At 47.1% G+C, this 17,454-nt stretch overlaps 2 protein-coding genes across 2 annotated transcripts; both read left to right on the forward strand.

The window, feature by feature from the left end:
- Nucleotides 1–957: 957 nt before the first annotated feature.
- On the forward strand, nucleotides 958–1,902 carry N7466_003114 (dihydrodipicolinate synthase family protein; the record flags this gene model as incomplete). The annotated part of the gene is made up of 1 exon (XM_057162511.1): nucleotides 958–1,902. The coding sequence occupies one exon, from the start codon at nucleotides 958–960 to the stop codon at nucleotides 1,900–1,902; it is 945 nt and encodes a 314-aa protein (XP_057023626.1).
- A 619-nt stretch (nucleotides 1,903–2,521) lies between these two features.
- On the forward strand, nucleotides 2,522–4,321 carry N7466_003115 (beta-N-acetylhexosaminidase; the record flags this gene model as incomplete). The annotated part of the gene is made up of 1 exon (XM_057162512.1): nucleotides 2,522–4,321. The coding sequence occupies one exon, from the start codon at nucleotides 2,522–2,524 to the stop codon at nucleotides 4,319–4,321; it is 1,800 nt and encodes a 599-aa protein (XP_057023627.1).
- Between the last annotated feature and the right edge of the window lie 13,133 nt (nucleotides 4,322–17,454).

Below are 17,454 nucleotides of genomic sequence, written 5' to 3' on the forward strand. Positions count from 1 at the left end.
TCGCCTGGCCTGTTTCTTCTTCTCGAGATTGGGAGTTCGGGAGCCCTGGAGGATCGTCGGAATGAAGTTGGGATCGCGCTGGTTGAGGGCGTGATGTGAGGAAGAGGTTCTCTTGGCAGCAACCAGATCTCTATACAAAATTGAGACAGAGTGGGCACCATGAACCTGGATGCTTTGACTATGGGAATGTGTCAATATTAATTCTACATTCATTTGTCTAATGATGAGGTTTCTAATACGCTTTTTTTTAATTTGCAATGAAGATTTATTGGCAAAGGAGATTTTCGAAGAGGCAGCAATGTTAGTGCACATCTATATATATGCTCCATGCTCCGGCTTTCAAGTACATCAAGATGGACGACAAAACCTCAAGCTTGCAATAAATGTCCCCTTTCTATTTCTCCCCAGTGTCGTCAATACTTGATTATTTTCGAATTTAGGGCATCTTCATGTACGTCAGACTCGGCGAAAATTGAGGATTAACTCTGGAATTTCCGAACCCCCACGGCGTTGTAAAGGTGGGGGAAAACCCCCTCAATCGACGCCGTGAGACATGAGGGAGGCAATCTCCGAACATTGTAAGGAAAGATTTTAATACAGTTCGCAATCCTATTTCCAGGCCAATCTCCAGTTCGTCGGAAAACCCATGAAAATCCGCCTGTGAAGCAAGTGAGTCCAATCAAGAGCGGTTAAAACCCCGCATTTCAATGTGAAGAGCGTGGGGGAAAGAAGACTCCGCAGAATTGGGGAACGACGTGGGGGTTCAAGATCAGAAATGAGAATTTGGTTATTTAGCTGTTCCCATTGCCCACTTTAAATGCCAGGTTAGTCTTTTCCAGTGATAAAAGTGGAGGTGAGTGGTAATCCTGATTGTCTCTTTGGTTGGAAAACCCCGAGAAATTGACTTGTTGAAAAAGAAACGGGTATTAGTCTCTTTTTTTTCTTTCGCAACACATCATGACAGCCAACGGTTCTATTAAGCGAAACCCCCTCTCCAAGGGAGTCTATGTGCCCACGGTCGCATTCTTCAAGCCAGATGAAGAGTTAGACCTGGAGACCACCGAGAAACACGCCGCATACTTGGCCCGCAGTGGTGTGACTGGTCTAGTCACCCAGGGAAGTAATGGCGAAGCGGTACACTTGGACCGTGAGGAGCGCAAAGCCATCACAGCCGCCACACGTCGCGCCGTGGATGCTGCAGGTTATCCATCACTGCCTGTAATTGCTGGATGTGGTGCCGCCTCCACTCGAGAGACTATTCAACTTTGCAAGGATTCCGGTGAGGCCGGTGCCGACGCTGTACTGGTCCTACCTCCCAGTTACTACAAGGCCCTCGTAAGCAACGAGGCCCTGCACGCACATTTCCAAGCCGTGGCCGATGCATCGCCCATTCCCGTTCTCATTTATAACTTCCCCGGTGCCTCTTCTGGACTGGATTTGTCCTCGGACGACATCCTCGCACTGTCCACGCACCCCAACATCATCGGGTGCAAGCTCACCTGCGGTAACACGGGCAAGCTGACTCGAGTCGCTGCCTCGTCCAAGCCAGAGTTTTTGACGTTTGGTGGATCGGCTGATTTCACTCTTCAGACGTTGATCGCTGGTGGTGACGGTATCATTGGCGGGGTCGCCAACCTCATCCCTCGATCCAGTGTGCGCGTGATGGAGCTGTACCGCAGTGGGAAGGTTGAAGAGGCGCAAAAGCTGCAGGCTATTGTTGCGCGTGCGGACTGGGGTGCCATTCATGGCGGATTTGTCGCTGTGAAGAGTGCTTTGCAATCATACCGTGGATATGGTGGACTGCCCCGTCGTCCTTGTGTGGTGCCGTCCCAGAAGGCCATTGCGGCCATTCATGAAGAGTTCCGAGAGGGGATGGAGACTGAGAAGGCACTAGAAGGTTGAACGTAATTTTATTTTAGATAATGTGACTCTCTTTACCCCGCTGTTTATCATGACTAGACTAGTTGAAAAGTACTAGTAGTATCTGTTATAAGGCATAACACCCCACACCAGAAGATAAGGCTTTTCTGTTTCCTGTAGACATAGGGGAAGAAATGTGACTGTGGCATTCCTTTGTCGCTTGGGCCATATTCTTAAAAAAAAACATAGAACAACTTTGAAGTAGTTATTGCGATCAGATCTCTGCTTGACTAATGTTTAAAAGGTCCAATCTCTCTTGCATTAGCCATTGAGGTCCATGTGGAGAAAACGACCCCGATGTAGTATGTGGAGGTCGCACTTGACTTGTTTATCAATAAACACCAGTCAACAGTCAACGCCAAAGAAATGTAACGTTCTATAGAAACATTCAAGGGATTGTGGATACAGTGATAGATAGCTCGACCTTGATTAATTATCCTCATTTGTTTTTCATGCACGAGGCACATACCAGGAGGTGATCCGCGTTTGATCGGCATGTTTGTGCTCCAACTTGAACTTCCAGCATAAATAACTCTCCCCGGTCGCTTTTCAATTCTAGACTCATTCTTTCTTTTCAATTCCTCAATCGCCAAACTTCGCCATGAAGTTCTCCGTGGTGCTGGGTCTATTGGGCGCCTTGACCGCGACCGTCTCGGCCGTCAAGGTGAATCCACTTCCCGCGCCCCGCAACATCACCTGGGGCTCGTCGGGTCCAATTCCCGTTCAGGAGCTCTCCCTGCGTACCACCGACGCCCACGGCCACACTCACGACATCATCAATCAAGCCTGGGAACGCGCTTGGCTCTCCATCACCACGCTCCAATGGGTCCCCGCCGCCACCGAAGCTCCGATCTCCGTCTTTCAGCCATTCCCGACCGGCGCAGGCTTGACCAAGCGCAGTAGCGCCGCAAACCCAATCAAGTCCATTCAACTTACCCTGATCGACGGTGATGCCGATCTGCAGCATGGAGTCGACGAGTCCTATACACTGGAGGTGACGGCGTCGTCGGGCAGTATCAAGATCCACGCGCAGACAGTCTGGGGTGCTCTGCACGCGTTCACCACGCTGCAGCAGCTTATCATCTCAAACGGCAAGGGTGGTCTGATCATTGAGGAGCCGGTTAGCATCACCGACGCACCGTTGTATCCCTACCGTGGTGTCATGATCGACACTGGTCGCAACTTCATTTCCTTGCCCAAGATCTTCGAGCAGCTCGACGGCATGTCTTTGTCGAAGCTCAACGTGCTTCACTGGCACTTGGACGATTCCCAGTCGTGGCCTGTGCACATGGAATCTTACCCCGAGATGGTCAATGACGCATACTCGCCTCGCGAGACTTTCTCCGCCGCTGATATCCGTAGCGTGATTGCTTATGCTCGTGCCCGTGGTGTACGTGTCATTCCCGAGGTTGATATGCCCGGTCACTCCGCTTCCGGCTGGCAGCAGGTAGACCCGAGTATTGTGGCCTGCGCACACTCCTGGTGGTCGAACGATGATTGGACATATCACACTGCCGTCGAGCCAAATCCCGGTCAATTGGATATCATCAACAACAAGACCTACGAGGTCGTGGCCAATGTCTACAACGAACTGTCTAGCATCTTCACGGACGATTGGTTCCACGTCGGCGCCGATGAGCTCCAGCCCGGCTGCTACAACTTCAGCACATACGTCACCGAGTGGTTCTTGGAGGACTCATCACGCACATACAACGACCTGGCTCAGTACTGGGTTGACCATGCCGTGCCCATCTTCCGTGCCGCCGGTGCCCACCGCCGCCTCATGATGTGGGAGGACATCACCCTGTCGACCGAAGCAGCCCACGACGTCGCCGACGACATCGTCATGCAAACCTGGAATAACGGCCTAACCAATATCCAGAACCTCACAGCCCGCGGCTACGACGTTGTCGTCTCCTCCTCCGACTTCCTCTACCTGGACTGCGGCCACGGCGGCGCCCTAGGCAACGACCCCCGTTACGACATCATGTCCAACCCCGACGGCAGCGTGAACTTCAACTACGGCGGCAACGGCGGGTCCTGGTGCGCCCCCTACAAGACCTGGCAGCGCATCTACGACTACGACTTCACCACCAACCTCACCGCGACACAGGCAAAGCACATTCTCGGCGCCGAGGCTCCCCTCTGGTCTGAGCAGGTCGACGACGTAACCATCTCCCAGCTCATGTGGCCCCGTGCCGCTGCTCTCGCCGAGCTCGTGTGGTCTGGTAATCGCGATGCACAGGGTAACAAGCGGACCACGCTCCTCACGCAGCGCCTGCTGAATTTCCGCGAATACCTTGTTGCGAATGGGGTGATGGCTACTGCTTTGATGCCTAAGTACTGTATGCAGCACCCGCATGCTTGCGACCTTTACTACGACCAAAGCGTTATCACCTGATTGGTGGGAATAGGAATGGAATCAGATCGATCCTAAGTCTCCTTTGGTTGTACATACTCAACTCTTTACCATCATTAACACGGATACCCAATAAAACTATTAATTCCGGAAAGCGCCCTTGTTTTCGTGTCGGACGACTTATAGCTACCAGTACCTACAACTGCCCTTTAACATCAACGGACCGAATGCACTCCTCACGTCACAGACCATGTACTCTTGTAGCCACAGAATACCCACCCCTTCATTCCACCCACCAACCCTCCAAGATCCAAATCTACACTTCCACCTCCCGACTCCAGCACACTCCCAACTTGGACACCCTAAGCGATCGTACCACCAAAGATCACGCGGCGCAGGCATCTCACAGACCCCCCGTGTTTCAGAATCGGTCCGGCCAGTCCAGTCTGCTCATCCATCTTACCAGCACGCGGTGTCGTGCAACACTCTGAAGCAGACAGAATCGAGGGCTTTTGCTCGGGCTTGCCGGCTGTGTTGTAAGGCTCGTTACTTCTATTACCATGTGTTACGATAAGATCTCGTGCAGTATGTACATGCCAGTCTACTAGTACATTTACATCTCTATGTGCGAGTTTTGGGACTTCCGAGGTGAATCAGCGCCGGTGTCTGGAGCTTGCTATGAGCCAGATGCTCTTATGTATATTAGAACTTGAAAGCTAATTTATTCAGCACAAAGTTCACTGTGAAAATTCCCAGTGGGCTTCCAAAGACTGGTTGTGGCTATTTTTTGACATTCTCACAGTCCATCTCACGTTCACGGGTTCTTTCTCTTGTTACACGATTATTTCAAAGCCAACGTGGCTAGGTATCTAATCAAATATTCTATCCAGATGATCTTAGATGTATTTCTATGTACAAATAAACAACTCCAGGGCTTAATATTGGAAGATGTGTTGTCTGATCCGATTCTCCAAGATTATTTCAGTTTATAGGTATCACAGCCCTCGAGGTCTGGTACCTATTCTCTATAGTATGTAGTAGACACATACATAGTCATTATTTACCAAGTACATCCATGGATGAACAAGATTACCATGTCGAACCTTGCTGAGCATACATAAAGTTGAGTTCGCAGAACCTAATTCATGAATGTTAAAATTCCATTTCTTGGTTTCCCCTCGGCATCCCCGGTCGTACATCTGCAGGGAATCTCATCGGTCATGATCGGGTACCACATAAATCTGTTCGCCGGTGGATCTGATCTTGCTCTGCGTGGTTCCAAGGGTCAATGTTGGGGTTGGACACGAGGTAGACAGGGTTTGTGGAACGTACTACCTAACATTATAGCCACTTATCTGGTTCTGGTTGGCTGATGGGTGTGTATATGGGCGTTTAGCATCAGAAATCAAACGTTGAGGTCTGGTAACTTTGGTAAATATTTGATGGTTTGAATTTATATATGGCTTTTTATGGCACATGGTATTAGGTGAGTGGGAGTGAGATAATGGGGATAGTTGGTTCTCTAATGAACGAGTTGAGATTCAGAGAAATGAAGATTCCATTCTATTAACCGTGGTTGATGATGAAGACTTGTGTGGCTACTGTAGTATGTTCCAAGTAGCGTGTATGACATTGAGGTTTAATCCGTAATGTTTAAATAATTGAAAAATTACTATGCACTTGATGAGAACCCATATTGTAAGGTTGAGTGTTTCATCACGTTTCGTTTCGTCTTAGGTTTTCCTATTGGGGACTCTTTTCGCCGCTTATTATATCCATACTCGGACTGAAGGGATTACGTCGATGGGGTGTATTGTATTCCACGGGGTACATTGAACCTTGAAAGATTCGTGTAACGACCTATCTAGGACAACTCAGAATATCCAATCTAGGTCAACGTTATGTGATTATTATCAATCAAGGAACCTCCAGCAGCTGCAGGTGGAACCAAAGTATTGGTTACACAAATTCTACCCCTGGACGTAGGGCCAAAGCGTGCACAGAGTCTGATCCTCGGAGCAGTTACGACTGGATAAAGGCAATATCGGTCTGATCATGTTCACGAGACCTTGAAATTCCAACTTGGAAGGTTGAAGTGAATCAGGGAAAACTTGGAAACTGATGTGATTTGTCTCCAACCCGAAAAGGATTTCTATGTGATATAGTATTTTACAGATCAACAACAAACCAACCTTGGAATGTCATATTCCAACCCCGGCAGGTTGGAAGATACAGTATTTCAAAGTTCACAATTTACTACCAGCTCAGTATACAAATGTTTGTATTGATTAAAACCAAATTGAGTTTGACACTGAACACGTCAACCATGGAACAACTGGATCAACTGACAAGTTAAACTTTCGATTCCCGAAGTCGTTCCATGGTTCCCCTTTACTATACAAACAATCCAAACCTTCGAGGTTGGCAGCATCGTACAATCTGACAAAGCAGATATGAAAGGTATCCCTTGCTCCCAGGGCATCTGCAGGACACCGTGAATGCAAATGTCGACGCCCATTTAAATCACGAGGTCTCCAACCCAAGCATGCACCTCGTATAACGTCAAACGATAAGCACCTAATCATCATGATCCCCGAATCCACTGATCAACCAAGGGATCAAGGAGTCTACGCAGACTGACGATACTATACAGCACAAGATATGTAAAAGCAAACGCAAAGACAACTTGGAAAAGACGAACCTGATCTCCGGACTCTCCGGATCCATAAATTTACCCGACAGGGCAAAGATCTGACCCTGCAGAAACCTGAACCACCCGCAGACAAACACACCAGATCAGCAAGCTATAGAACCTAAAGCAGACGCAACAGAAAAGAGAGAGCCAGTTACAAGCGTCCGAAGCGAGGGACTGTCATTCACGCGCGAATCCTGTGGATTCGATTCGCGAGAGAGCTTGGTAGAGTTTATGTATGATTTGCTGTTCATAAAGATAAATGTGCATATACGGTCGAACATTGCAGGTACGATGTCAGTATGTGTTCAATGGGACCTCGAAAGGAGAAATGCCAATGCAGGGGCCTTGACCGTCCAATTCGCCCGGCAGTTGCATCATGATTTTCAAGATTTTCATTTCCACACTTAGCGTTTCCTTTACGATGTACTCTATTTTACTTTACTTTTTGATTTAATTTTTACCCTTTAAGCGACGCTGGCAACACGGCACACACTGTGCACATGCGGACTAGTCAGTGCCCACGGAGTACTCAAGTGCTCCAAGTAGGAACGCAGATGTGGATCTGAATTTATCTGAAATTCTCCAAATCCCAACACCCAGCACAGCGGAGTTGCGTTTCCGAGACAAAATGCCTCCTCACAAAAAAAAAAAAAAACAGAACAAACCCACCAAAGCTAGCGCCCAGTTACATAGGAAAAGAAGAGCTGTCGTGGCGCCCACTATGACGTCCACGCTTCCAGGCAAGATCTACATAAAACTCTGCAAGTGGAGCAGAAGAGAAAAAAAAGTGAAGGAATTTTTCGCTCTTTTCGCGTGGATCGGGACACCGCCTCAGTGGGTGGATCGTGATCAATTCGGATCGTGGACAGGATTTACGATGTCATCTCGGGGACGACGATGGGGAATTCTGACAGGTCGAATCGTGTCGTGGTGTGGGTTCTGGCTGTGGAGACGGAGGTTTCCTGTTACTGTGCCACACTCCTCTCTCTGTACATACTTCGTACGGAGTATGTATTCAGTACAGAGGATGTATGCCGTCATAGACACGCGTACGGTCTCCGCAAGGAGTATCAAATGCACACGAATACAGATTTCACATTCGGATCGGATGTGATGAGTAGATTAACAGAGCGCACTGTTGATTTAATCGATTTCAATTTTGTATGTAATTCTTGGAGAACATGCATTTTTGCTGTTTTTCTTTGCTTTTCTTTTCTTTGTTCTATTGCGATGCACGGGGACGAGAAATTCCCGAGCCCGTGCGGTAGAGCGTGGCATTTTATTTGAGCGGAGAAATGATGCCGTGAAATGATGTATCGAACATGAAGTGATTCGGGGGGAAATCGTGAGCTATCGAGTTTTTGTTTTCGGTCGTGTCGATCATTGGCGCTTATGCAATCTGCTTCCCGAGATTCCCGCTGCAGCGACAGCCGTGGGTTAGATAGACGGGTTATGTTTGGTTCAAGTGGCTATTTGGCTTTGGCTTTGATCTGGACAAAGTACAAAGTGTATAGTGTAAAAGGTACAGCATGTAATCCGTACTCCGTAGATCTTGAGTATTCTAGTCACTATACTACTGTGCACTTCCCGTTTGGAATCTCGTTTCGTTTCGTCTCGTTTCGCTCTGTTTTCATCTGGCTTGTAACTTGCGCTGCTGTGCGTGGCCGCACAAGCCACACGCCTGACTCAGGAACTCTGATTGATCCAAGCTTCCAGATGTCGCTTAAGCGCTATGACTCCGGGGTTCGCTCGGGGACCATCGGTAACCATGAGTACCCGTATACTCCATTCCCCTTACTCCGCATGGGGATCAAGAATCTCGAACTCGTGCCACGACTGTGTAACACGTCCAGGACATTCCTCTTCGATCGCAGTTACACCTTACACATTTCTTGCGCCAAGAAATCCACCAAAAACACACTATTGCCCCGTAAAATTAGCCAAAAAACATTGTCGGTGTTAAATTCAAGCGAGACGATTTGTTCTGGTTTGTTCTGCTGTACTTCGTACTCCTCCATTAATCCGATCGCGTCACCTCAATCGAAAGCTAGAACTGGTGCCCGATGTCATGACGGAGCTAAAATAGATTAACTCTTGTAGCGAGCGGCCCGTCTAGGACTAGATCGTAGGACGTACCTAGACATAGCTACCTACACGAACCTCAGGATCGACCTAGTCTTTCCAAGGTTCGTATTATGCATGGATCTCCGTGCATATAGTGTACGGATACGTACATGTCAATGCCCATCTCGAAGTACGAGTAAATTGATGTACATCTATATCCAGTACACGAGTCATGGCCCGAACCATTTAGGAAGGAGGTGAATAAATCGAAGTGCCGATTTCCTGCCGATCATATGTCACTACGTGGAAAGTACATATCCACAGACATCTGGACTCCAAGTCCAGATGTCAGTTCGCTTCAACAGGAAGCGATATGCAGCATTCCCCCTCCTTTACGCCTCCCACCTTATCTTGCATCAATAGTGTACGAAGGTGGAGACGTGATTGGACACCTTCGCTCGTGGATGTCTTAGGGTTCGTCTTAACACCCGGGTTGAGTGGACAGGGTAAACTCAGGCACCCGTCACCACCAATACCCGGAACCGCTCGTACAAAAGCAAACATGTGTTCGGCTCGGATCTGGAGGCGTTGAATCCGCATGTGAATGCCACAGAGCACCTGGGCGCATGTAAGGATGCAGCACACGGAATGCAGATACGTGCAAGATATGTATGCACTCCGTACAGAATACGGGGTAGAGAGAAGATAGGCAGGGGGTGTGAAAAGAGGCAAAAGTGGCCGGGTATCGATACGGTATCTACATCTTTAATCTTTCCAATCTGGATAGCACCAGATTGATCTACAGTACCTTTGCACGCCGAGGATCTTCCAAGATTTTTTTTGGAATTCTGGATTTTGCCTTCCAAACTTTCATCGATCGCTGTCGCTATCACCCTCCCCGCCATGCCATGCCATGCGTGACTTCGTCACAGGAAAGTGAGGGGAAAGAAGGGAGAAGATCTGGGATACTAGGTACAGACTATTGAAATTGTGCGACCTGGATTTCCAGGTTTTGGGGACACGGAAAATACCATACCAGAATACTCTATTAAAATACTCCACAGGGGAAACCTTGGACACTACACTTTCCGGACCACATGGCCCATGGGTTCCCGTGGGCTCGAATGGATCGGACCGCCGCGACCCACGGTATCCCGCCAAATTGCAAGATACACTGTTAGGGTGATTTAATCGGCCAATTTTGTCCGTGAACAGATTGAGTACGTGTGCATTTATGCAGGGGGTTAAGGATTCAAAAATTTTTGGTTGGGTGTTGTTGGGACCATGTGACTAGACCATAGATGAATACGGAAGGAGACAGGGATGTCATCATGTGGCTACAGGATTCGGGTTGGGTTCAGGGGCATAAACCGCGATTCGACACTACCCGACCACCACGCCCCTTAACCGCTTACAACCTACATTGTACTTTCATAGCGCTAGTAGGGAATCTTCATGCTAAAAAATATAACATTATCCATCCATGGCCCAAAAACACAAAGAAATCAGGAAATTTGAAGGGCGGATCCTGATCAATCCAATCCAAGTCAAATCAATTCAATCAAATCAATCCCGCTCCCGACAGACCGGAACAGCAGACAGCGCTAAACCCGCACTGACTGCCAATTGATCTGTTTGTGTTTATTCCTTTGATCTAGCCACACCCGTAAACCTTCAACAATATCGGAAGCGAAAATGTGAGACATGGGGAATTGAAAAGAAAGGCATTCGCCTATCTCATACATAAACGGTTAGCCCGAGAGAAAGAGGAAAAACAAAAACAAAAACGATCCGTGGACAGCGACCGTAAAATGTCGCCAAGGAACCTTAGAGGGAAGCCGCTTATCGATTGATCGTGTATGGTTTTGGTTTCCAGGGTCTAATCAATATATCCCGTCGCCTTGGCTTTGGCGTTGGGCTTGGCTCTGGCCTTGTTCAGGGGGGATGCGGCCGATACAGGCGTGGCCGCATATACAATGATCACCTCAGGGTAAGTCTAGACTTTATCCATGGGGACATAGCTGTGGATTCGGTAGATCCATGCACTATGCTGATGCGCCGAATAAACCTCGTGGGCATATACCCTTTTACCCGGTCGACAATCCAGATACTCCTATCTTCAAATCTTTGCACTGATACTTATCTCTACTCCGGTAACTTACTGCCGATTTGAGTTATGTGATCGTTGACTCCGAAATTTTAAGCCGGGTTTAAATAGAGTGCGCTGATTCAAGTTCCGAGGTCCGTACATACAGACCATACTGCGCACATAACAACCTTAGGACATCTGGATGATTTTCGGGGTATTTCCGATCAATGGGGCCAGAGACGTAGGGAGAGTGGAGTGCGAGAGTGGATTTCCTTCCAAACTTTGACATGACAAGTGACCCTTCAAATTGATGTTTTGGACCCATTGATTTAAGGGGTGGATATGACTTGAGGACGGGGCTCCTCATTATTTGGGCTATTTTAGGGTGTACATATACGGATTTTATTGATTGGATATGTATGAACCTTCCAAGGCTTGAAATGATTAAGTACGTAGGTTTAATGTGTGAAAATTGATATTCGGTCCCTCCACTGTATGGATGTATATATCACCGTATACTAGAGTGCGCTATACGAAGAAGGGGAAGTGCATCAGTTTTGGAATAGGAAAGCATTGGCCACAAGGATCCGAGATAAATTAGACTCGCCTCTCGAAACAGCCACGCCCAGGCATTTGCGTACTTCTGTGAATGAATGGTGCCACACGACCGAGAACATTTGAAGCAAAAAAAAAAAAAGGTGACGTGCATTTGTCAGATGGAGGCTCAATCCTACAGTAAGATCTGACCCAAGGGCCAAGTCCGATAATATATTAATTCGCTGCTGACCGGGGTACTTCCAGCATCCATTTAGGTAGGTACTTAGCCTTATGCGTTGTAGGTCAACAGTTGACGCTTGCTTACTGCGTACTAGCCATATATTTCGGCTGTAGGTTAATCTACTTGGGTACATCCTGTCAGATCTCAACTTGGAACCCGACTGCCACGAGACATGCGCAAAACCAGGTTTTGAAGAGTCTGGATGGGGATTTGATTCGGCCGAAGGAAAAACTATAATTTGATCCATGAGAATTGCAAAATATAATATCCAAAATGTAAAAATGTAAATTGCCGGATATGTACGCGAGATACGAAAAGGGAAAATACTTAGAAAACGATCAAATCAAGCAGCAGATCCTTCGAGAATTAGGATTAAAATGCTGCTTACAGGTACTCCGTACAGGACATGCCGCCTCCTTGCATGGGTGTGCACCACATGGCTTTATTGGAACTTGAAACAGACGCAGGAGACAAGTTTCATACATGGCATTCGCTGTGGTGTATCCCAAAACAGGCAAAGCAGCCAGCATGAGGGAATAATATCCATGGATGACAATTCTAGAAACAAGCACTTCCGTCATGCAGGGAGGAGCCCAGAAGGCCAATCTTAGAGATTTACAAAGTAGATTACAGAGTGCAATGTAATAAACACTGGTATATTAGTAGTGTGCCAGCAAGTCGGGACCAATTAATATCAATCGTAGATGCACTAAACCCAAGATGGGGAGTAACTCGGCACGGATATAAGCATCCACGAGAACATCAAACTCCGAACACATGGTTTGATGTCAAATCTGGAATTACTCGCCATGTGCACTGAAGAAACACAAAACAACCTTGGAAAAACCCTCCCAAGAAACCACGACCTAGAAAGTCTAGTATTGGTATGTTTACGTCCTACCTTGAAAGTTAGAACCGGGGTTGTTCTTGCCAGGATCCCCAGACTTCGCATGGTACGGGGGCGCCGATCGCTTACATTTTATTTTCCCGCACGAACCGACCATGCATGCCGTTTCTGTTTTTAGAATTTTAGAATTATATAATGGGGAGACAGGGGATACCCTCCAATAAGCGCGGATACCATACGGTAGGGCTCAGAGGAAGGTTAGTTGGGGCTTGTTGGAAAGTTCGACGACAGGCCCGAAACAGTGGTTATGTTGCACTTTGCTTTGGAGACGGGTCTTGCTTTGCTTTTTTTGACTTTATTTTTGGTGAGCGACCGATAAATTTAGCTTGGATGGACTGGACGTTGTAGTACAGTACAGCATACAAGCATAGCCAGTGACGAATTGATGTCAGTGTGTAGGTAGGCGCTGGCCCCCGATATATTCTTAGACACGATTCCATGCAGGAATTGAGGTTCTGGAAGGGAAGTGCAATCATGTTCCGTTTCACGTGGTCTAGTCGAGATGTTGGATCTGGAGGTTGTGGGGATTGGGGCCGCGACCGCGGATAGGATGGATTTGTTTTGGCCCTTGCATCAAGAAAAGCAGCGGGAAAACGTGGACATGACCAGAACGAAGACAAAGACGGAACAGGAAGCGATGCGGATAAAATCAAATCAAATGCGAAAAGGAAATAAACGAAAACGAAATGCACGGAGGAGGTGGACATGGTTCGCGAGAACGAGGGCAGTAGACGTGATCAATAATCCAAAAATCAGCATAGCGCCGTTGACAATTTGTCATTCCAGATCAGCCACGTATGTTTGTCAAAGATTGTGGGATAACTCAAACTGATCTTCACATGGACCTTAAGGGGACCCGAGCTTTCTCTCCATGTGGGCCCCCTTCTCCATCAAATCCAAGGCCTGCAAAATGTGGCTTCGGAGTCGCCGTTGTTCCCCCAAAACAAAAATCCCAACGGCAATTTGCTATACAAAGTCCTTTGTGGAACATCTGGACCATTTGAAATAACATGACAACAAATTTCCCGGTCCACGGGGAGGGCTTGGTATCGGCTAGATGGGACAAGTTCATTCGACAAGTTTATTCATCCTTTTTAAAGATTTCTCCTCATGGAGCCTCTTGCGGACTAGTTGGGAGAGGATTTTGGGGGCCAGAAGCGAGCACTTCACCACACATAGGAGTACGGAGTACGTATTCGTAGTATCCGGAGTAAGTACCCGGACTACATGTACACTTGGACGTCCTAAGTGGATAGGATTGGATGTCTGGAGATGACCCCATCACACGTGGGTTGAGGGAACGAAGATCCCTGTTCTTGGATTTGACTGGTTACTGAATCGATCAGCCCTGTGTTTCAGGGTGGGACATTGTTGACATCTTAATCGTCAACGGCCTGAACCTCTTACCGGCCCCGGAAAGAAATGCCACCTGGCGATCATTATAGTTTTTTGTTGTTCTTTTTTTTTTTTTTTCTCTCTGACTTGACCATTCGCATTGACGCAATGCCTACATCGTAATTTTAATCCGTGGAGACGAATAGGGTTGTTTAGACGGAGTTAGAGTTGCTGCATCTCGTAGGGCGGGGAGGCCCGTGAGAGTCGGTGACACCGTTGACATGTTGGCATATTACTAGTCATTTTCCAAAGTCCCCTACTCCGGATAGTAGTGCTTTAACCTAGAATGGAAGGACTGGGGGAAAAAGATCGGGGAAGAGGGTGATTTGTCCGTTTGGACCATGAGATCATAATCATAATTTCCATAAAATCCCACTTAATTCCCATGTGGTTTTTATGCTAAGAATTCACTAAGAATTAACGCCGGAATCGCCGATAGATGGGGTCACTGCGCCTCACTCGGATCATGCAGTGGTCCATGATTGGGTACTCTGGGGGACAAGGCTAGTGCCAAACTAGAAGAGACTAAACACAACTAAATAACACTAGGACAAGACCGAACTGTGGCTCATGACAGGGTTGTGGCTTGCTTCGTATTGGCTTGGGTCGGCCACTCCGTTCCTGCCGCTAACGTAGGGCTTGGATCAACTCTGGGTCAAGCTCCCCCAATTAATTTACTTTCTGGGACTTCGTTTGCTGTCAAAAAATAAAATAAAAGAAAAACAAGAGAGAGGGCTTGGCTGAAAAAGATGAAGATCAAATAATCTGCGGAACCACCGAAACTAGATTATTCCTTCGCTTCTTCCCCTTATCTCATCTTACTCCACTGTATTTTTTTTTTCTTTCCAGACCCAAATGGAACAATTTCCCAGCTGTCATGGTGGAGAGAAATTTAGAGTAGGGAGTATGACCTCAACTATTTTCGGTGAACCCGAACATGGTGCCATTATTGATTTCCATAATAAATTCCATTTAATAGAGGGGAAGAGAAAAAAAAAGAAAAAGAAAATACACACCCCCAACACAACCAAGACACATCGCACATATAACCCTGGTCAAAACCAGGCCAGATTCCAATGAACCTACTATGCGGCTCTTCCACTCAGAGGCCAGCACACTCAAGTTAACATGGTCAGTGATCGTCAACCACCAAGTCCAAGCGGGCTTAGCGTGGCCCCAAGACGAGTCACTCGCGAACCCACCAAGGCCCGACCGTCGTCGGAAGCCATCTGGGCTCTCGATTGGGACGAGCAGTTCGGGGTCTCATTTCACATTTCATTTGCTGTCATCCAATCAAGCCCCACAACGCGCCATGCACGTCTGCCAAAAGGGCGGTTCTTGTGGGGAAAGATGGGCCCGTCAAAGATCGGCAACCCGAACCTCTGGGAAAATTACTCCGTATCAGATTTACATACTATACATAAAGTACCTGTCGCTCCTGCTCTCCCTGTCCCCTTTGCACCCCGGTTTGGGTTTGCTCGCTCTCTAAAACCCCCTTTTTTTTACTTTCTTTGTTTCCCCCCTGCCAGGTTGACGGATCCAACCTATCGGGATATGTAGAAAGCTCGTATAGCCAGGTCTGGAACATTTCAAACAACGGGCAAAAACGTATATATGCCTGGTTTCTGGATCTGCAGCGCACATGTGCAAGGATCTACTCGAATCACCTTCTTCATACCGCCCATGCAGAAAACAGACATCTGGAGTACAGAGAGAAGAGTCGATGGATGATATCTGTACTGCGTAACGGACACAGTAACTTCGTATCTCATGACAAATCTAGATCCGATGGCTCGGAACTTGTACACAAAACCCACGGACCTATCCACCGATGCCATCATGCCAATGCCTGGAAATTAGGGAAATTAGAAAATCAATCAAATCAGTATTAATACAGGGAAATATGGGGCGCCCTTCCCGTGTGACGATCGACTTGACAGGACGGTCTCCATAGGGCTATTGGCATGGACTTCCAAGGTTCCATCCATGGATCAGGCCGATCACTACGCTAATCTGTAGCCAAATCTAGGACAAAATGCCATGCCGAACATCTCCTTGTCCCCAGTGGATTTCCATTCTCCAGTCTCCATTGTGATATTGATTTTCCCGACAAAAGAAAAGAAAAGAAAAAAAAAACGACGTATCCGAAGCGGCATTGACTTCCGTCCGCAATATTGACTTATGTATATTACTGCAGAACGTCAAGATGTCACGGAGAAGCCCGCGACCCGTGTGGACGGGAACGGATGAACCTTGTTACTTGTAAGGCGGAACAAAACACAAACAGACAATGAGGATTGGATGTTGAATATTCAAGAGATTCAGATATGCGTAGGGCTGTTAGAATTAATGCAGGACTGGACGCCTGACAGGGAGGCTGAGTATGCGTCGAATGAAGAAATGACGAGAGTTAGGAGTTCTCCGAACCGGAATTTGAATACGGGAGTTTTCCATCTGCTCACCAAGCAATTTTATCATGGGGGTCCCGGGCGCTAAGCATAGCCCCCATGTTCAAAGTTGTGTGTACTGGTACTGTCAGTGTCGGTATTTTTTGCTGAATTGAAATGCTGCATTTTGTGATTTTTAATCATTTCTTTTTTTTATTATTTTCTTTTTTTGGATTTGGATTTTTTGGATTTTATTTTACATTTTTACATTTTCCATTTTACTGTACATTTTAAACAATTTGATTTTTGGCAATTTTTAGCATTTCTTTTTTATTTTCCCTCTTTTTTGAAACTAGATTCTGCAACTATAAACTAATTGTAGCGCGCAACAATGCTCCTATAATACTCCTCTTCTTTCCCCCCTTCCTCACACAATACTGCTTCCCATTCGCTTTCCCTACCTTGACGTTGACCTTGTCATATCTTATCTTACGGATTGTATATAAGACCTTGCTTCTCCCTTTCTTTTTTCTTCTGCCAACCTGAATGATTCCATCTTCATCGCATACCAGGTGCCCTATTACCCGGGTGTCAATCACTGCACGTTGCCTTGTATAATCTTTCCGAGGTTCGCACGTTGGGTTGACGGGCCGCAATCCGAACCTTATCCCTTGGTATGTTAACCCGGGGGGAAAAGCAGTGTACACAAAAGAGACAAGAAAAAAAAAAAAAAGAAAAGCTAACCAAAAGAATTGTACACAGATATATATTCTTGCGTCTTTTCCTCAATCATCTTGATCAAAGGAATGTCCCTTGCGGAACATTCGGACTTTGTGTTATTCCCGAATCGTCGATCCAAA

Source organism: Penicillium verhagenii, assembly GCF_028828195.1.
Source record: "Penicillium verhagenii strain IBT 33310 chromosome Unknown utg000004l_segment0_segment0, whole genome shotgun sequence".
Classification (NCBI taxonomy): Eukaryota; Fungi; Ascomycota; class Eurotiomycetes; order Eurotiales; family Aspergillaceae; genus Penicillium; species Penicillium verhagenii.